General features: G+C 30.2%; 2 protein-coding genes across 4 annotated transcripts; one reads left to right on the forward strand and one right to left on the reverse strand.

Moving 5' to 3' along the window:
- Positions 1-10,780: 10,780 nt before the first annotated feature.
- LOC148575493 (protein trichome birefringence-like 8) lies at positions 10,781-12,767 on the forward strand. Its single transcript, XM_088506257.1, has 4 exons — positions 10,781-11,115; positions 11,604-11,993; positions 12,086-12,310; positions 12,458-12,767. Exons 1-4 carry the CDS (start codon positions 10,781-10,783, stop codon positions 12,765-12,767), a joined length of 1,260 nt encoding a protein of 419 aa, XP_088362383.1.
- Positions 12,386-21,067, reverse strand: LOC107626369 (uncharacterized). 3 transcript variants are annotated; one of them, XM_088504283.1, is made up of 18 exons: positions 20,868-21,067; positions 19,683-20,157; positions 19,066-19,160; positions 18,445-18,609; positions 17,953-18,340; positions 17,340-17,458; positions 16,958-17,030; positions 16,658-16,878; positions 16,510-16,578; positions 16,110-16,203; positions 15,420-15,611; positions 14,885-14,988; positions 14,672-14,747; positions 14,283-14,429; positions 13,994-14,119; positions 13,530-13,700; positions 13,088-13,147; positions 12,386-12,984 (listed from the first exon to the last, which is right to left on the reverse strand). In XM_088504283.1, exons 1-18 carry the CDS (start codon positions 20,909-20,911, stop codon positions 12,871-12,873), a joined length of 2,733 nt encoding a protein of 910 aa, XP_088360409.1. In that variant the 5' UTR covers positions 20,912-21,067; the 3' UTR covers positions 12,386-12,870. The 3 variants fall into 3 exon arrangements, with proteins under 3 accessions (XP_088360409.1, XP_088360408.1, XP_088360410.1); XM_088504282.1 differs by having other exon boundaries at positions 14,660-14,747; XM_088504284.1 differs by having other exon boundaries at positions 16,658-16,874; positions 16,954-17,030.
- Positions 21,068-22,506: the final 1,439 nt, after the last annotated feature.

A 22,506-nucleotide genomic window follows, 5' to 3' on the forward strand; every position in this document is an offset into this window, starting at 1 on the left:
AAAAAATAATTTATATGAGTAACGCATTATAAATAGATATAATTAGACAAATAATCTCATAACATAACAAAGAAATAAAGGTTTCCAATATATTATTAGCAATGATAAAAAGTTTTTAAGTTGGCAAATGATGCACTCATATTTGCTTGAACCTTCACATTATTGAGGTCCATGCTTCAACTAAGAATAATTACTCATTTTGAGCTTTATTTTGGATGTTGTTTGCAATGCAATTGACTTGTATATCTCTAATGGATCGATTATATTGTCTGTTATCTTTAACTAAGTCAACCAAGGCAATTATGATTTTAAGGTAGAACACTAGCTTCTTTAGAATATCTAGAGTTTAATTTGACCATTTGTTTTTTCTTTTGGGTTGGGTTATTGGGTGCAATATAATTAATAATATGCTTCTGTTATATAAGGGTAATTGATAATGCTTTGGTACTAATAATTTGTTTTCTATTTATATAAGAGTACTTGAAATTCAACTGAGTCTCTTATTTGAAGGGAATAAATGTTGCATAACTTAATCGACTTGGTTTAATAGATCACTGGTTAGCTTAAATAAATATCAAATATTCAAATTTTATAGAGCTCAAATTTGTAACAAATTAATTATTCAATTATCGTATCAAAAAAATTGTAGACAACAAAAAAAATATTGAATAACTTCAGCCAACTAACCAATAATTAATATTTGGTGCAATTTTCAAAACTAAATTGCAGCTTTTTAAGAAGCTATTTAGGAATTTATAGAAAAGTTAAAAAAATATGACTTCTCTCATAATGCTATTACTTTTTATCACATTTCTATAAAATAAATATTTTTAAAACTAAAAATCCAAATATAAAATAACTTATTTATAAATTACTTTTAATATAATCATTTATTATTTAAGCTATTTTTTCAAAAATAAATTAATTAAGTTGTTTGCCTAAACTGACCTTACTACTCTGGATTTTTGGATTTTTGGCTTTATTAATGGATGGCAAGATCATAGTATATAATTTCTTTGAAACGGCCTTCAATGTTTGTGGGCCTTCAAAAGCTTTGTAATTAAGCATCATAATTATACATAATTAATAGAAACATCTTTAAACGGTTTCCTTTTCCCAACATTCTAGTTAAAGTTGATCAAAAATATCCTCCAAAGCCCAAACAAATTAAATCCAACACATTTGGTAAATATGGAAGTCAACTAGCCATTCTCATGGCATCTTTCCATTTTGGAAAAGCCACTACTAATATAAATAATTAGTGTCATTTTTATGAACATCATAAAAATTTAAAAATTCTTCTACATATTAAATAAATTAAAAAATAAAAAATATTTTTCTTCTTTCATTTTGTAATGTAAAAGGTATTTTTAGATAGAACTAACCATTTTCCTATACATACATTTAGTTTATTTAAGTAAAGTCTTAAGTTTAAACATATGAATAATAATAACAACATATGTTATAAAAATTTAGTAAATCAAATTGAAATAATATAATAAGAATTTAATTTGTATGTACTTTTAATATAAAAAAAACTTTAACAAAATCAAATAATTAATCGTGTATTAATATATCAATAAAAATAATTACTTATTATATTTAAAAAATAAATTAAATATATGAATCTAATTGTACGAGTATGTAAAATTTTTTACACTATAAATATATCAAAATTAAACTCATAATAAATTGTAAAATATTAAATAGTATCTTTTTTTTTTTTTCAAAAAATAATCCAAAGATAGCATAATAAGGTCATCTTCAATTGCCTAAAATTGCAAACTCCATCAAAGGGTTGTAGTGTGTGTCATCATCTTTTATGATTATGAATTAAGTATTAATGATGGTGTCCAACCAAACATGACCATAACACTTCACAAAAGGTCATGACGGTAAATAAATATTATAGTTATTAGAATATTTGAATGATGAATTTGTGTGAAAAACAAAGTAGCAGGTAGTGAATAATAAGATTGTGTGGATGTGTGTGATTGCAACAGGATGTCAAGCAGATGAGAAGATGAGAAATCGCCGAGGATAAAGATATAAGGATGTGACATTCATGAATTGACCCAATTAACATCTCATTTTCTCACTTTTTCCTTTTAAACCGTGCCTAAAACACAAATAAAATGTAGGTCAGAGAGAGATAAAAATAATAAAGAGGAGATGAAAAATAAGTTTAAAAATAAAGAGATAAAAAATTTATTTTTACATAGATATTTTTTTTTAAAAAAAAGTTATTTTGTTTTTATTAATTATTAAAAATAAATTATTCATATTATTCTTTATTTTTTTTACATGAATACCTCTTTTCATAGAATTATCCTTAAATTTTTTATGATCTTTAAAGTAATACTTTTCTTTATTCTTTCCTTGCCATATAATTAAGTTAATTAATCTTGATAAATTGGATAAGAAAACTAAAAAAATAGAAACACTCAAATTAATCCTCAACAAATTTCTTATTAAATACTTTAATTTTTGAGTAATTTTTATTATTCTTAAAAATACAGAAAAATCAACATGTTTAATAAATAAGCTTGTTATTTAAACATGTTAATTTTTTTATATTTTTAATAAAATTTTTAACATCCATATTAAATAAAAAAATTATTAAAAAACAAATAAATTCATAAAAAAATGCCAAATAAAATAAATTATTTTTCTTCAAAAACCAATTTATTTGATCAATAATTATCTGAAATAATAAAAATTTAATAAAACTAAAATATCCAATCTATTTTTTAAAAAAAGAAAAAACAGAAGTGGAAAGAAAAAAGAAATTTGGTGGGTTAGAGAGAGAGAGAGAGAGAAAGAGTATAGTAATTAGTAAGTGAACACAAAAAGGAAAGGAAGGTAAAGAAAAGCAGAAAAGATAAGAGAGTGCAGAGAGGGGGCAGAGAGTAAGGTATGGTGTGGTGAGGTACCATTGGCCCCATTCACTCACTGTTTTCTGACGTCATCCACCCTCCCATTTTGAGAACATGAAGAACTACTTTTAAGTCTTTGTTGTAATTCACTTATATTATTCTGGAATCTACTTCCCCACTGTTGGGATTCTCCCTCAAGATTTTACACAATCACATATATACCCACCTTCTTCTTCATATAATAATAATAATAATAATAATAATAATAATAATAATAATAAGGTAAAACTCAGTTGCAGTCAATTTTAAGTGAAGTTAATAGTTGAGAGTTCTTAAATAACTTAATCAATTTAAATAAATTTTTATCTAACGATATTCAGTTATCAATTTCACATTAAGTTGACTGAATCTGGATTTTTGCATAATAATAATAAAATGATGTTTTTTAATGTGTGTTTTAATTTAAATTTAATTATAATAAGAATTTATTTTGATATATTGTTAGTGTAAAATAATTTTATACATATATCTAATTACTCATTTACATCAGGAAAATAACTATCTTTTATTAACTATGTGAATAGTTCAAAAGAACAGATGTGATTACACGACTATATAAAATATTTTACACTGTTAGTGTATCAAACTTGAACTCTTATAATAATTAAAAAGGAAAATACTTTTAATTTATTTAATTTTATAAACTATAATTTTGTATTTATTAGCAAAACTTTAAATTGTTATATTTTATACCATTAAAAAAATATGAGAATGAGTTTTAGTTTTATTTATTTAGAAAAGGTGTATGTCAATACCAACGGAAGAGTTTTAAGTATATCGAGAACACTGGTGTTCTAATTATTTTAACCGTTAATCTGAATTATAAAAAATATATATAATACATATTAATTAAAATCAACGGTTAAAATCAACGGTTAAAACAACTGGAACACCGGTGTTTCTGATACACTTAAAATTTTTCCAATACCATATATACAAGAAAATATATACCTAAATATAAATAAGATAAGTTTGTGTATATATATCAAATCAATATGAATATATGGGAGGGCATGGTAGTGCTAGATAGTCATATTTGTGTGCTGTTAATTTGGTCCTTGGTGGGTTGTTGAAGGTGGTGGATGTGTACTTGATTTGATATGATATGATATGATAGATAACACACCCCAAGATGCATGTAGCAAATATAAATACATATATATAAACCATTCCTTCTTCCATTTACAAATTAAATACTTTCATTCATGTGCTCAATCTGACATCTTCAACTTGAGTGATAATTCCAACTTGACAACAACATTATTTCAACATTAATTAATTAATTAATTAATTAAATAAAATTAATTGATTATTAGCTTTATCTATCTTTTCTTGCTACCACAAAGCAGGTGCTAAATAATGACAATAATACTAGACTAATTAATTAATATCATATATCAATTCAGAACCTAAATTAAATCATTAGTTTTAATGTTAAAAGATTTCATCCTAGGTATTCAATTATATATATTGAAATGATTTTTTTTTTGTTTTTAAAAAAACTCCTTATAAGTCATGCATATCACATTAGATTATTGATTGTCTATTAATTATAACAATCTTTTATCTTAAGTTCCTGGTCTATCTATACTTGATTATATAACTATCACTTTATCATTGTACAATATTATATAATTTTATTAATATGCTTTAATTGACTTATTTACTTAAAATTCATCACTTCAATTTTGAAATAGTTTCAATATATTTTATCTATATGAATTCAATATTCATTAAATTTACATTTTTATCAAATAATAAATAAAATGAGTTAGAATATTGGATTAATTATTCTATAAGTCTTTAAAATTTAAAACTTTGTTATTAAATTTTTATACTAGATAAACTTTTTATTAATTACTCTTTACTAATTATTTTTGTTAAAAATATAAAATTATTTTAAAATATTGTTTTTTATTTTTGATGTAGAATAATTTGTATAGAATATTTTAAAAGTAAGTATTTTAGAATTATTATATTTTTTTCAAAAGATAACCACTAGTAGTGATTTAATTATAAATTTTTACCTATTATAAAGATTTAATTACAGTCTTTAAATTATAGAAACCTTATAGGAACTATAAAATAATTAAACCTATAGGCTAACTTGCAGCAGTTGTACCAGCAATTCGTTGGAACCGCCGTAAAATCAAATCTCCACCCCCTAATATGTGACGCTTGTGAAACTGTTAGAATTTCGTTTCGTAGCGATTTAAAATTACCACAAATCCCTAAATAAACCACCGCTATTCAGCGTATCTCTTGTAGTGCTATAATATAATAGTGTGTAATTAAAAAAAATTAATTAAAAATAATTAAAATTTATTTAGTTTATTTAGTATTTATTAATTATTAATTATTATAATAATTAATAAATATTAAATAAGACAATTCTATCGGTAAATATAAATAGCATTTTTTGTTGTTGTTGTTTAAATGATGGTGATGGCGGTGATGAGAGACAAAAATCATAAGGATGGTGTTGGTTACACTTGCTTATCTTAATTTGTCATCAAGACTCAAACATGTGAATGGATGAAAGTCATATATGCATAGATGGAAATGCAACACAAGACGAAATTTAATACAAACACGTCAACAATTTAACATGCTATATGGTCCCCCTCCTCCACTGTCTTCTTGCCAGATATCTGTTTTTATTTGGTAACATTTTATTGTTTTTTATTAAAATTTTATATATATGTTAGTAATTCTATGTATGTATTTATAAGCATCTACTGCAATACTATAAGCAACACGCAAGAAATTGAAGGTAAGAGGAGAAACGTTAACAAGAACACAATGTGGGGTGAAATGTTTAAACAAAAATGGGAAAAAGTGAAAATAAGGCAAAGAAACAAAAAAAGGAGACAAAGATATATCCTTGGAGTAAGCAAAAAACACAGCATATCAATCCAAGGAAAATTTTAACATTAATGCTTCATTGGAAGAAAATTGATGCCTACTTCATCCTTTTATCTACTTATGATGTGTGATTGATTCACCCCCTTCTAATAATAGGTGTTTGAGAAATCATTCATTTTGAGATTACTATCATCATATTTTTGGTCAAATTATATTATTTCAAAATTAATTGTTATAATAAGTATGTTAAGACAAAAAATAGAAAGATCTTAAAATAGCAAAATAGAAAAAATAATAGGTAAATTTTATTGTGTCTTTTTCTTTGATTTTGCCGCATATAAATTTTGGATAAACAAAAAATCAAATTAATAATGTTTTAAAATATTTTAATGACTATTATATCTATTATTTTCTATACATTTATATATTTTAACATTATAGTTTTGCTTTCAAATATTTAGTTGCTAAATATATACATAATATTCTCATTAAATAATCACTCATGTATATCTTTTTATTAGTTTAAATTTTAAAAGACAATTTTTTAATATAACATCAGAATTTCTACAACAAAAAATAGGATTTGATCTTTGTTAATCCATCGAAAAAACAAAATTTTATCAGGTAAAATGACAACTTAAAAGAAAAGAAATATTAGAAATATAATTATTTATAGGTTTAATTATTCTACTGGTCTCTATAGTTTTGCGAAATTTTTAATTAGGTCTCTATACTTTTTTTCCTTTCAATTGAGTCATTGCACCAATTTTTTTTTAATTGGGTATTTACACGTTTTTTTCCTTTTATTTAGGTCTCTGTACCAATTCTTTTTTTTAGTTGGGTCCTTATAAAATTAAGTCATCAATTACTACTAAGAGGGATTTAATTGAAAAAAAAAATTGGTGCAGGGACCCGATTAAAAAGAAAAAAGTATAGGGACCTAATTGAAAATTTCATAAAACTATAAAGACTAATAAAATAATTAAACCTTATTTATATTAGTTTAAATTTTTAGAAGAAGTAACTTTTTGATATAAACAAATAAATATACATGATATATATACCATTTTTTTCGTAATTGTCTTGTACAATTATAAAAATATGTTCCATTTATTATTATTATTATTATTAAAATTCAATTTTGTTACACCAACATTATAAAACATTTTATATAGACGTTCAATCATATCTATATTTTTAAATAATTATTTATACTATAAATATAAAAAATAGCCCCTTTTGTTGACATATATGTATAAAATTATTTGACTTAATACATAAAAAATAATTTTTGTTATTAATTATTATGTGTAGAAGATTAATAATTTATAAGATAAGAGATGGGGGTCATGCGGGGAAACTGGCAGAAAGCAAGCGATGATTGTGAGTGATAGATATCATTTGTGGCAACCTGAGCTTTGTCTTTTTGGCTGATTAGAATTCAATGTATGTATGTGGATGAATAAGGAGTTTTATTTGGACCACCACTTCTTTCAATTCAATATATTTCAAATTTATTTGCAATCTATCTTTCTATCTATCTATCTATCTATCTTCTCAGATAATATATGATCATGATCATGAAAATGATAACACACACTAAAGAAACAACACTTTGATTGATTGATTAGGTTTTCACCGTTTCAAGTTTCAACCACTCTCTATGTATTATTTGCACGGTACCTGCTATATTCTTCAGGTTTAGTTTGTAGATCCCCACCTCAATAAATAGAAAAAGAAAAAAAATCAATATTTTATATATCGTGAAAATCTATATATAAATTAAACTTTTTCTTATATAAATGTTTAGTAAAAGTGCTATTTAAATAGAATCTTAAAGATAATAATTATTATATCGTCAATTAATTTTTCTATTTTGTCTATAAAGTTAGATTGCATTATTTAGTGATGAGTCTGTTATAGTAGAGTTTGTCGTTAATTAGCGACTACCGTTTAGTCCATTTCTTCTATGGAATTAGCTTTTACTTTAGTGACTGATTTGCGACTATCTAATCGGTAGCTAAAAAACTTTCCGATGAATTAACGACTGTTGTGTTTGCCTCACTGATCTACGACTTGTAATTAGCGAGAAAAGCATTAGTTGCTAGGCGGTAGCTAATTCGTCACAAATTATATTTTGCGTCAGATTAGCGATGATTTTACGACTCTTTTTGTGGTAGTTAATCGGTCATATTCTTGTAGTGTTCCACACATCAATATCCAATGCAAGTAACTTTATATTCATATAATCATCTTAATATATATCAATCAAATATTGTAATAAGTCTCGGCTCATCAATTACATCACTTTGAACAGAGAAGTCAAATAAAATTTTAAAATATTATTAAGTGTTTACCAATGAAAAAAAAGAAGAAAAAAAGTATTATCCAAGTGAAACAATTCAAAATATTAGAGATGGAAAAGCCAACTTTCAAAAGAAATAACAATAATATAACGAATTACCTTAAAATAAAAATTTTATAACTCTTAGGTAGTGTTTGGTAGAAAGACAGAGACTGAAAGACTGAGACTGAGAGACAGAGATAAAAATAAATTTCAGTATTCTGTTTGGTACAAAGTAGAAGACAAAAATTAAAATAAGAATGAAACTCTAATTTAATTTGTACAAAAGGTAAAATTGGAATTAATTAATTGAAATGAAGGTATTTTAGGTATAAAATATTATTAAAATTTCAGTCTCTGTCTCTAAAAATTTCAGTCTCCTGTGTCTTCACTTTTTAGAGGTATTAAAATACTAAAATTTTAGAATCAGAAACAGAAATTTTAGTACCAATATCTAAATAAATAAACATAATATTAAATTTCAGTCTCTATTTCAGTACCTCAAAACAAACGCTATCTAGGCTCAGCTTTAATAATTATCTTTTGGAGGTGCTTCTTCTAAGCCCTTATACTCGTCATTATGATAAGTATCTTTGTAATATTTAATTATTTGTACATTATGAAATATGAATCCTAAAAGTATTTTATTTTCTCGGATGAGAAGCTATTTGTATAAAACTGTTAGAAGCTATTGAAATCAGGGTGTGCCACGTATAGTGAAGAAGTGCTTTTGATTAATGATTGATATATAAAATAATACTATGAATATATGAGTTACCTAAACTTGAATCTCTACAAGTATTCATTTTTTTTTTTTTGGTGGACCCAAAATGAAGTATGAGAACTAGAACTCATCATTTGTCTTTATCAAATAGTGGTATCATATTCTTGGCTTATCCAAGGGAAAATGCAACATAATTAGGCACCCATTATTAAGCAAATAATGCAACATAATTATGCAAGCTAGGACATTAATAGTAAAAATCAAATATGACAAAATAAATAAATAAATACTGTGCCATGTGATTAATATAGGGTCCATACAAGAGGCCCATTTAGCTTTTACAATTGAGATGGAGGCTAATTTTGAGTGGCTCACATTCTCTAATATATATAATGGGAGGGTCCCAACCAAAATTATATGATAGGTGTTTATCATTGGCATATTCATATAATGACCAAACTAAGAAACTAATAATATAATACCATGTTAATGTAAAATTCTTTCTATAAAATATCAATCTAACTCCCTGTATTTAGATAATTTCATACTAAAAATATTGAGTTTGTAAGGTAATTATTAGGAACATCATTTTGTAGGTCTAGGTCTTGTGGTTAATTAAGTTAATCTTAAACAAAATTTCATAAAGCAAAGTAAAATGAATAGGAATCTTAACTTATTTTTTAAATTATCTTTCTAATTTTTAAATAAAAAATTGTAAACTTTATTTTTATATTTAAAAAAAAACATATATTTAAAATTTTACTTATAGATATTAAAATAATAACTAAGGGAATAAATTAATACTCTCCATGTAAACATTGGATCAATACACCCACCGGATCAAGCCCAAAGTATTTACACTTGTAACTTATAAGTCATTATCCAATAAATTTATGTGCTTTATGTATGCAGTAACTTATTAGTCAGCAGACCCTTAAATGAAGTTCAGATTCGCAATGGATAGGACTGCACATGGATCAGATAATATCCGCATATCCGCGGTAATTATCTGCATCCGATCCGAATTTTGCGGATATTATCCAATCCGCAGAGTCATCGGATCGGATTGCGGATTTGGCAGTGATATCCGCGGATCTGATCTGCAAATCCGCATATTCGCACATCTCATATAAATAGAATAGTTTAAGAAAGTAAACCCTAATGTGATATGAATTTTAGTGTGTTATTTTATAAATTTTATGATATCTTGTTTTTAATTTTTTATGTTATACTTCAACTTAGAATAATTAAACTTAAATCTTGTGTTATTATTTTGTTTTTTTTATTCAAGAGAACTTTTATTGATAATATTTTAGAAATAAATAGGCTTAAACAGGTGAAAAATAAATTTTTTGGATTTTTTTTTTGTAAAAACAGCCAAACAAAATCTTAAAATAGTTTTTTTGAATTATGCGGATATACCCGATATCTAATCCGATCTGATCCGCAAGTATGTAGATCAGATCGGATCCAGCCTGAAAAAATGCGGATATCGTATTCGATCCGATCCGATGAGTGCAGTGCGGATCGGATAGAATTTTAGGCTATATCCGATCCGATCCGTGTGCAGCCCTAGCAATCGATTAGTTTTTAGCCTGCTGGACTGAAAAATACCGTGGACGTTAAAAATAAATAAATAAATAAAAATGTCCAGGGTATTAGTGAATTTTGAGAAATTTTTATCTCTCTCATTATCAACCGGATTTTGAATTTTATGAATCTAAAATTTGTAGAAAAGGCTCTTCTCCAATTTAATTTTTAACATACTAACTACCTATCAACATAATTATCAAAATCCTTCCGCTTTTCGTGGATCTTCTTCAACCCTATAATCAAACTAAACATCTAACCCTCAACATAAAAATTAAATTCATGCCTTTTAAACATTTTACTAAATAGAGTCCAAAAAGAATGAATAGAGAATTGGCTTGTGCAGTCACTTTTGTCATTCTCTTACTATCTTCCCTATTATTTTTCAACTTTGAAACCCCTTTTGATCAAGATTCTCCTTCACAATTTGGTTTCTTGTCACGTATCATCCCCAAGAATTTTCATGCACAGCCATCACTCGCCGGAGGCTGCGATTTTTCAAGAGGCCGGTGGGTGTGGAATGAAGCCTACACTAGTCAATCATATGATGAAAGATGCCCGTTTCTTGATCCCGGTTTCCGGTGCCGGCAAAACGGACGGCAAGATGATGGTTTTCACAAATGGAGATGGCAACCGGAAGGTTGTGATCTTCCCCGGTATGTGAGCTGAATCATGCATGCATGCATGCATGAACTTGAGTGAGTGAGACTTAGCTTTCTCATTGTTAATTCTAACTATTCATATATAGTAACGTCTTTGTGTAACAATTTATAGATAAATTAGAGTTCAAATTGCCAACAAGAATTGTTACATGTGGATTTCATCAATTTTTTCCTCTTTCTTTTTGTTGTTTTTGGAGAAGAAAAGAGGTTTGATTTGGTAAATAAAAGCGAGTATAGTGGAGAATGGTTAACAGTCTGTTAGAAACGTTAGCTGAGTATGAAGCCAATCGAGCACTAGTGGACACAATAATCTATTTATAGTAGTTATATTAGGGCTAGGGCTAGGGCTAGTAATGCTTAATTCCCATAAGTGTGTATCATACTATTAATTTCGATGGAAAATTATTAACCGGTTTAGTAAATTCTATGCTAGCATTCTCAATTTTCTCTCAACTTGTATAGTCATATTTTGCTATTCTCAGATTCAACGCCAGTGACTTCCTAGAGAGGACTCGAAATGGACGGGTGGTGTTTGCCGGAGATTCGGTCGGGAGAAACCATTGGGAGTCTTTGCTGTGCATGCTTTCTATAGGGATCTCTAACCTGTCCAACATACATGAAGTGAATGGAAACCCTATAAGCAAACACAAGGGCTACCTTGCAATGAGGTTCAAGGAATACAACATGACAGTAGAGTACTATAGGGTACCATTCCTCTCCGTCATTGGTCGCCCACCACCAAATTCAGCTACCGAGGTTCGAACGACTATTAGGGTTGATGAGTTGCACTGGTATTCCAAGAAGTGGGAGGGAGCAGATATTATTGTTTTCAATTCAGGGCACTGGTGGAACCAAGACAAAACTATCAAATCGTAGGACCAACCACAACCTTAAAAAAAACCTTTCAGTGACTAAGAGTTGTTGCTGATGATTGATGAACTCCCTTTTTTTGCTTTGTCTTCAGGGGTAGCTACTTCCAGGAAGGAGGGAAGGTGAATATGACCATGGATGTGATGGAAGCATTTAGGAGATCCTTAGAGACATGGAGATCATGGGCATTGAACAATTTAGATCCAACGAAGAGTTTCATCTTCTTTCGAAGCTATGCCCCTGTTCATTACAGGCAAGTAGTACGGGAAATGATTCTTCATTACACATTGTTAGAACACTCACTCTCCGTGAACTCACAGTAATGCATAAAACAAAAAAAACTAATTCCATTTGAAAAAATTGATTTGAGGATTTTCAACTATTGGTGCCTGGCTTATAAAACTATTTTTGTTTGTTGATTTTCCCGTATATTTGAATGAGAATTAACTATACAGTGAAATTGCAGGAATGGGACATGGAATGAAGGGGGAAACTGTGACATGGAGACAGAACCAGAAAAAGACCCTAAAAAACTTGAACCTGATCCATACTATAACAGAGTTATATCTGATGTTATCAGACAAATGCAATATGGGAACTGGAAAGTGAAATTCTTGAACATCACGTATCTTTCAGAGCTGAGGAAAGATGGTCACCCTTCCAAGCACCGGGAGCCAGGCACCCCAGTCGATGCTCCTCAGGATTGTAGCCACTGGTGCTTACCTGGAGTGCCGGACACATGGAATCAACTTCTTTATGCTCAACTAACTCTCTAAGAACTTCCCCCAGAAAGTGCAGAACAAAGGCCAATCAAAATTTCTATCTGACCACAAAGAATGTTATGTTTTGGTAGCTGTACATAATCTGAATTGCTTTTGATTATTTTTCTACGTCGTCTTCGTCATCCGAGTCCACATCAATGGCTGCCATTTGCTTCACTTTCTCAAGCTGCCTCAAGAGCTCCAACCTTTCTCGTCCATAAGTCGATGGAATCTGCAAGAAAGACGAGTCAAATTCGTATGAGGTGATGACTGGAAGATCATCGTTGTAAGAGATGATGAAACGAATAAAAAGTAGGAGCTCCACATGTACATACCAGACCCGGTACATATCTCTGAATTGCAGCCAACATGGCTGCATGCCCAACTGCAGTAACCTGTGCAAAATAACATTGTCATCCTTAGTAGGTGACACTGGATTGCTATCATAAGGATATAAAAAACACATCTACTGGTGGACATTTTGCTCTTTCGTTGCTAATCGATTACTCTTTCGTTGCTAATGGATTCCATATCTTTCTAATTCCTTAATGTATAAACGCAGCTTTATCTTATTATTTCTTTTAGATATTTAAAGCATATTTTTTAAAATAGATAACGAATAGATTGATTGTGTACAAATAACTCACTCTGATTCACGATCAATAACAAGAATAAGAAAAGGATTTATAAATCCAACTACTTTTAGTTGGATCTATGATTAAGAATTAACAGTATGCTACACTAGTCAGAATGGAGATTCAAGGAGTTAAAACTTACTGGAAGAAGCATCAAAACACCAATAGGAACAACTGAAGCCATGTCAGTCACCGTTCTTTTAAGCGTTTTCTTCTCCTTCTCAGTCAATTCATCCCCAATCAGAGCCCTTCTAAGCAATCCTGTAGCAGCAGCGACATCAATAGCTAGAAGTTGAGTTCCTTGCCAGACGTCCTGCTCATTGAGTAGCGAATTTCAAATTCAGACAGGTCTCATGTTATAAAGACAACTCATAACTTTGGTCGAAACTTCTATGTCTATTCATTTTATGAAACAGTGAGCACTGTCAATATTACCAACACTGCACAATAAATATCATGCTACCCAATTTTCCATTTCAGTTTCTATAGATGGCATGGGAGAAAAATAATTACTCAGCTTCATTGATTAATGTGACAGATGAACTCAAACCAAATAAATAAGGATAATTCTTCACATTAAATAAACACCTCCAGAATAAAACATACCGTTCCTGTTTCTTTTAATTTGCCTAAAGATTTCTCTATGATATTTTCCTTCTTCTGAACCCTGGACAACTGAAAAGATCCAGCAGCATCACTATAACGAGCACCATCATCAATGACTACTAAATCCTACAAAAGCAAATATAAAATGTTAAATCTAAAAGTGTACACCAAGCCAAAACCAACAGAAAGTTAAAGAATATAGTTACTCCTTCATAGTTTCTCAGAAGCAACATGAAAAGGAACACAAAATTTCGTACTTGCAACTTACAAGTCAGAATTTCTGATGTACCTCGTTATTTTCTGATTGATATGTACTATTTTCTACGCGTTTCTCGAGTTCCATTAACTCATTTCTCAGAGTCTCAAACCGGCGGAATTCACTGGATTCTTGGTCCATGACCCCTACATTTGGTGGAGACTGCTCATCATGATTATCCTGCAAATAAGATTCATAGTCCACATTAATCAGAGGTCAACATAGTATCCACCCAACCACTAGAGCAGATAATTATATTCAGAGATAAAGCAAGAAATCATAGTGCCAGTTTGATATCCTATGCTGATACATTAACAAATCAAAGGCAAATAACAGGTTCTCACTGAAGACACAAAGAGGCAAGAGAATTCTCGCTGAAGATACAAAATGGCAAAGAGAAAGAAGCATACAGAAGCACTCACATCAGCCTCCAGGTCAGACTTTCTGCTTCCACGAGGTATAATGATGTCCAAGAATCCACGAGATTTTCCAACATTTCTGAAAAAACACATAAATAAAAAAACAGAAATAACATTTTACAGAAGAAGGTAACAGCTGACAATAGAGTGAAGCTTTCAGAATACCAGTCACTAGATAAGGAAATCAATAAAGCTAAAAACTAAGGAATTTCATACCTTTTGCTCCTATCCACCCTTGCATTTGCATTCTTTCTGCTTTTTCCTTTCGTAAATTCTTGATCATCACCAACTTGTGTATGGGACTGACCACCACCATTCCCCTGAAGTGAGTATAATAAAATTGTTACTGACCAGAAAATGCACACTCTTATAAGGGGAAACAAGAGGGGACAAGTATCCATGGACGTCGAGCAACACACTGATGAATTTTTGCAAGAAAATAATGAAATTGGGTACTACTTATAGAATTTAATCCTTTTCTAAAATAAAATAATCAAGACACCTTAAATGCTATGGGAATAAAAAAAAGAACATTATCCAAGCATACAACTGAAGTTGCATCGATATTCACAATGCTTTGAAAGCTAAGACACAAACACAGTCTCAATAGCTCCAGTCAGTCTTATCTCCTAACGAACATATAGAAGTGAGAAACACTAGATAGTAGATAACAACTATAATTAGAAACCAAATAGGGATATGCATATTCCACTTTCAAAGTGGAAAGTCATTGAGGGAAAGGAAGCCATACCTGATGTAAAGAATCAGCCTTTGCCCTAAAAGATGCTTCCAGGAATTCAGCTTCTTTCCTAAGTTTTCGTATTTTTTCCAGGTCAGAACAGGCTGCTTTTATATGCTCTTTTCCAGAAATAGAGCTTGATACATGTAGCTCTTGAAGCAACATTTCGAGTCTTGTCACAGCTTCTTCAACACTTTTCAATGCCTGAGAAATGGCAGACATAAGGCATAAATTAAAAAAAAAAAAAAGATATATCAAAACAACACTCTCGGCATCTATTTTGACTGTGCTCATTACGTAATTCATACAATACTAAATATTAACTACGGAAGCACAGACATCAGGATATTTATAGTCCCTTCTAAACAGATCAACTTAAAATATCTAAATTTGCTTCCTAATCTTTACCATTATAAAATGCAATAGATGTACAAATTTTACTTTTGGAATAACAGATAAATCAAATATAACACACACACACACTAAGTAAAAGGTAAAATCATCTGGATAAGTTGACACTGCCTTATCACTGACAGCATAGAAGGCTAGGAAGATAGCTCAACCTACCCTGTTAAAACCAAATAAAGCCTAACAATAACTTATCAAAAAAACCATATTAACCCTCAAAGTCTAGCTTTGCAGACTTAACTGAATTGGAAGCAGCATACATTGATAAAATAATTTTGAAGCAGGGAAACATACCTCATCAAATGAATCTGAATCTTTTGCAATTGACTTAACTGCAGATCTCTGTTTATCAACTGTTTTCTTGATCTCTTTTTCTAATGTCTTCTCCCTGCATTTTACATTTTTACAAAGATAAAAATGAAACAATTTTCGGATTAAGAAAATCTAGGTAAAAAATCAGCTTCACAACCCCTGCAACTATACAGTCTCTTTCAGTTGTTCTTACAAAGCTTTCAGCTACAAATGATTCCAATATCCATAGTTTACCCCAAACATTTAATTGAAATTTAAATGCCTGAATTTTTTTTTTTCAATGAATATGCATATGCATCTACTGGAACACAATTAGAAAAGCAGACAGACGGACGCAGGAAAAAAAAAAACTGAAATATGTAGAATTTTCCTTGCAGCTTACGTTTTCATCCCAAGTTCTTCCATGGTTTTCACCCCAAGTTCTTCCATGGACTGCATCAATTTCTTGTGCCTAACATAGAAGATAAATAATAAACATCTTAAATAAGAATCTAATGTATTTAAATTATATTGAATGGTGGTTCAGTTACCCTATTGACAGAAATTCAGCTGCTTTCACATTTGAGGGGCTTTCTAGCCATGTACTATATTTGATAAAGCTCTGAATCCAATGAGAACAAACATAAAATGCCTGGGGTACTGCTTCAGCATTTGGGGGGCCTTCATCTTTACTTTTATGTGTGTGTGTCTGTTTTGTAATGCTGGTGATACCCGGATAAAAAGGAAGCCAGTCCAGCTCTTCACAAACTACCTATGCAGTTAAAGAGCTTTTGCCAAGTTAAATTAACTAATAAGCAAATCTGCCATATGCAGTGAATTTAAATACCAACCTCCACATACAATTGGTATGAACTAATGGATGAGAGCTGAGGGTAGTAGAAAACGCTGCCTCCTATAAGGTACCTGTAAGAATAAAATAAGCAAATGTATAAATAATCATAGAATACAAAAGCAAAGGTGAATAGGAAGATAGTGAAAATACAGGAATTTGATGGAAAAAGGAGAAATGGTACAGTCTATATGGTTTATTATAATGAACTGATGATACAATGTTTGTAAATACTAACCAAAAATACCTATTAATAATAGTTATCTTGGTCAAGTACTACAACAAAACTACTAGTAAGCTCAGCACAAAGCTACTAATAATAAGATTCTTAGAACTGTAAGAAACCTGACATTCTAAAGGAATAACATCAGTAGAAGTTAAACCTGATGAAATCTTCCAGTGGATCATCAAGGGTATCAAAACCATTCGCCAAAAGGAAGGACCGTGTACTTCTTCCTAAAGCGATAAAGAATCCAAATATAGCCAAATCCTTCTCCAAAACCTGCACCATGAAAAAGTTTTATTGAAGCTCTCTGTTACGACAAAGTAAATACATGACAGGAAGATGATTTAGCTTTGCTATACTCAAATCAATTCATTTCTTCATTGTTTTTGTTACTTATAAGAAATATCTGTCCTTCATAACATTTTAGTTTTCATATTAAGTAAACTTAGTTCGTACATTTTTCCACATTTAAAATTAAATAGATAAATAAATCTAGATATTATGAACTACTTTTCTGTTTCAAAATTTAACCAAAATAAAAATTTCAAGAACAATGTCATAATTGTGTATCTCAACACAATTAAACTAAGGTCAGAAACATTGGACCATAACCCCATCAACCAATAAGAATTTGTATACCAGTGTATTTTCAAGCAAAGTATAGGTCTGACTATGGTAATTTAGCTGTGAGACTTATGTGTAGTCAGTTGAACTGAGTATGAATTCAAGAAGGTTAAACCAAGCTGTCTTCAGAGATGCATGTAACTTGCCTCAATACTTTCAGAAGTTGTCAGTCTTGACCAGATTTTCTCCTTATCAATAACTTGCTGCAGTTGCCTCTGAGCAAGATTCACCCAGAAAACAATCTCTTCTGAACCCCATTCATCTTTTGCTCTACAGGCTGCAGCTCTTGGCCCAAAATGAACGAGAAATTCTCTGTGCAGACCAATATCCTTTATAGAATTATAAGCTTGGCTTACAGGAATTAGACCAGCCAGCATGTCCATTAAACTACCAGTTATCTCTGCGATCATGGAAAAGAATTGTGAACAAGAAACTTTGGCCGGGCCAAGTTTAGAGACTACAGCAATGCATGTTAGTGCAAGCAGAAGAAGGGACGTGTCACTTGCACTGCTTGAACCCATACTTTTTCCATTCCTGGGAAATTAATTAAAAGATCAATCATGTATTTTATCAAAAAATAAGAACAATGAAAGCTAATAGCTCAACAAATAAAAATGCAATGTTGAGAGTGAACATACAAAACAGCAGTAGCACAAAAGCGTCCATCCCCTTCAAACTTATTAACAAAGGATGCCACAACAGCTGGAACCTGCTCAGACCAGAACCATTCATATGCTTCGGGAATTTGGGTTGATAATTTTTCTCTAATTAAACCCTCCAAGGGAGCAGATAGCCTCAGCAAACTGGGTCAATGCCACACTTGAACAAATTAGTCCCAAAACAACTATAGAGTAGTACAAAGTATTGAAATTAAGCAACTCACAGGAATCAGGGGGAAGAAATAACAATTAACATGGCAATAACAGTATACAAAACTATTGCATCATTAAGTTCAAGTAGCCAACCCCAGCAAATGGGAAAAAAGTTCGATTCTTGTTCTTGTTGATATTTGAAAGTCATCAGTATGATATAAAACTTCGACATTGAAGGTACAAATCAAGTCAGTATTTACTAACGTTAACACACAAATCCATAAATGTAAGACAATAGCAAAATATATTACTGCAGTTCTTCACACAAGTTCAGGTATAGAATTTCTATTACTCTCTAATAAATAAGCCTAACTTATTTATTGTTTGCTTTGTCTAAAGCAAAAGAAGGAAAGAAATAATGAACCAAAAGGCAAAGCAAAATGCTACCTCCTTTGAACAAAGACATTGACATTTCTGTCGTCGCCGCCATCTCTTCGCGATGAAATTTCACTTGCCGCATGCAATAAGGAGAAAACAGCAGCCTGGATGAATTAAAGCAACCTGTTTCTTAATTTGTCATAAATTTTGATGAATTGAAACAGAGCTTGAGTAAAATATGACCAATGGGATAGTAGCATTTCTTGTAGCAAAGACAATAGAGGAAACATTACCCAAATTCATTCATGATGAAGCTGATCCACATACACATACATAGCCATTCTAGACATAGCTCAAATATTATGACCAGAAATAATAATCAATAATAGGTTCAATCATCTCTGATATCCATGAACCCAAGTACATGTGTTCATATAATCATAACCATACTTTGACATTGCCAAACGTTGCGGCATGCTTATCTTGGATTGCAACAAAGGCACGCAACTAAAGCCAATAGTGACACTTTTCCCATTTACATTTCATCTAGCAAGAATTTGTCTTATCTATGCACAAGTTGATCAGCAAAATTAATTGGTCGTTTCTCATTAAAGGCTGTCCATCAAAATTCATGGTTTACACATGATATGAACCAAATAATACCATCAAAAGGTTCATGACAATACCTGATATGACACTGCCTTCACCCATGCATTTTGGTCTACCCCAAGCCAGGCAGTTAAAACCCAGGATACTCTTGCTAATGATTTATGCTCTTTAATAGCTAATTCGAAAACCCTGGCAGCGTCATATAAAGCTTGAACAAGTGCATCACAGAAGTCTCCATCTTCAAGTGAGCTATTAAGTTTCACCCTCATTTTCTCGAGGTCTGTACTCGTGCTAGATTGGGGACTCCCGTTGACAGTCACACCATCATCAGCTGAGGCAAATGGGAAAATGTATCCTCTCCTCCTGGGTTTGGAAAGCGTTATATAGTACTTCCCACACCCCACCAAACCAGCATCACCATTCGACACAAAAAATTGTCGTATCAGGCAGCCCTTTCTTGAATTACCCCATTTATTTTGTAAGAAACACCGCAAAGCCAACACTTTTCTGCCTGTGCAAGGGGAGCCATTGGAAGGCCAACAATTTGAAGAGCTGCAGAATATATTGCAATCAGAAGAAACACTCACTCAAAAAATTGCATAGTAACAAGCTTGGAATTATTTATATATATAGAAACAAAGGACCAATAGCTCAACCATACTATTTCATTGGTTGACCCAATCTCTACGCTTGCGCGGGAGGGAGGGTGTTTGGATTAATCATACTTAACGGGAAATTCTTTTAACAACAAGAATTTTTCCCTTTAATTTAAACAAGCACCAACTCTTAATGGATTACACTCTGTTTAGTGTTAAGGCGCCGTTTGACATTGTATAAACAAACCACCACCAAAAAACTGAGTCGTCTTGATAAATTAACAGCACAATAACACACAATCAAAATCATTACCTACTAAAGAAAATGAAAAAAAAAAAGTAAAAAGAGAAAAGAACTTGCAAAGCAGCAAGCACTACACTACACTACACCTATCATGTATCCTTCTTCACCGAGCCTCACTGTTCACCAAACTCGTGACAGTTACACTAATTTCGAAAACACACAGACATTTCCATTTATTCTCCAGTAGCTAAATCCAAATCATGCTTAAATAGAGTACAATCCAGTAAAGTAGATTCACAATTAGAGCGAATTGAGCTCAGACGAAACCTAGAAACGTTTTGATGGAAACCTAGCTGGAATCTTGAAGTGAATCAGCGAAAAATGAAGCAAGAAAGAAAAGAATAGATGGAGTTTGAGTTCACCTTAGTGAAAGGTAGTTGTTGTTAGCGTTCAATTTGAGCGCCATCACGAAATTGAGCTCAGAGAGAGAGAGAGAGAGAGAGAGAGAAGGGAAAGAAGAAAGAGAGAAGAGAAGACAAGAAGAGGAGAGAGAGAGAGAGAGAGAGAGAGAGAGAAGGGAAAGATGAAAGAGAGAAGAGAAGACAAGAAGAGGAGAGAGAGAGAGTGTGAGAGAGAAGGTGGTGACGTGGCAGAGATGGGTGCTTTATTATTATCCGAAGACGTGTACAACACAAAAATCACACACACTCAAAGTTCACACTTCACACAACTGATTCAGTTAAAAGCTGAATTTGTTAATTCTTACAATCTTTTAAAATTATAATTTTAAATGCTAACATATTCAAATTATTTTAACATTATATATTTTACGTTTTTAATTTGATTTTCTGATTTTATATAAAATTCGATTTTAAGTATCCTGTGCATAATAAATTAACATTGTTATGGTATTTTTTGAAATTATAAAATAACTTTTTTTATACAATTTTAATTATTCACATATTTAACATATAAAATATTTTATATATTTTACTTAAACTTAAAATATTATATATAAATTTTAATTTATCCAATTATTTTTATTTTACAAAAATATAAACTTTAATAAAATACTTGTGTAATTTTAAAAAAAATATATTTAATTAATATTCCAAAAATTTATTTTTACAATTTTAACTACCAATTTTCAAGAAATACAATTATCTAGAAGATAATTTGGTTGTTGGAAATAGTAATAAATATTTTTTTTTAAACATTGGTAATGAAGATTTCTTAATAAAAATTCACATGCAATTAGATCATTTAAGATATTTAATTAAATTATTATATAACAGTTTTTTATTATCAATTTGGTGGAAAGAAGTATTCATAATATTTTCTGAAAAATTATGGTCTTGCTAATAATAGTAAGCCATGGGTGCTACTTTTTGTTTTTTTCCTCCCTTTTTACTTTTGGGTCAGACAATATGAGCAGCTTGGATTTGGAACTTAAAATCATAAATCAGAACCTCTTTTTTTTTTTTTTGTCTCCATAGAGAAAAGCCTTAAACAAATTTGCAGCCCAATCCAATGGAGGTTAAAAGTTAATTAGGATTTGACAATTGTTTTGGTATCTTTTGGAAGAGAAATTATTTTTTATTATGTCTTAGTATGGTAAATTTATTTTGTGTATTTTAATATATGAAATAGTGACAAGTTTAACTAATAAAATTTATAGTTAAAGTTTGTAAAAAAAAAATTTTGAAACATGTATTAAATACACTTTAAGATTACTCATATATTTTTTAAACTCTATATTCCCGTTTAGAATAGAAAAAAATAATGCAATACCAAAAATCTATTTAGATTTTAAGTAAAATGCAAATTTTTATATTTAAATAAAATACTTAAAAAAATATTTCACATGTTAGATATTATGCACCCAAGTCAATGCATTTCATGTGATATAATCTTTTAATAAGAATTTGGACAGCAGATGGATATTTTTAGACACGAAGATTCAAACAAAAGACTTACCCGACAAATACAAATAAAGGGAGAGGGATTTATCCTTACCCTCCCTAGATGCGCCATCTTTTTATTCTAATTAGTCATTTTATC

This window comes from Arachis ipaensis, chromosome B2 (genome assembly GCF_059453495.1).
Source record: "Arachis ipaensis isolate K30076 ecotype BB chromosome B2, ASM5945349v1, whole genome shotgun sequence".
Taxonomy (NCBI): Eukaryota; Viridiplantae; Streptophyta; class Magnoliopsida; order Fabales; family Fabaceae; genus Arachis; species Arachis ipaensis.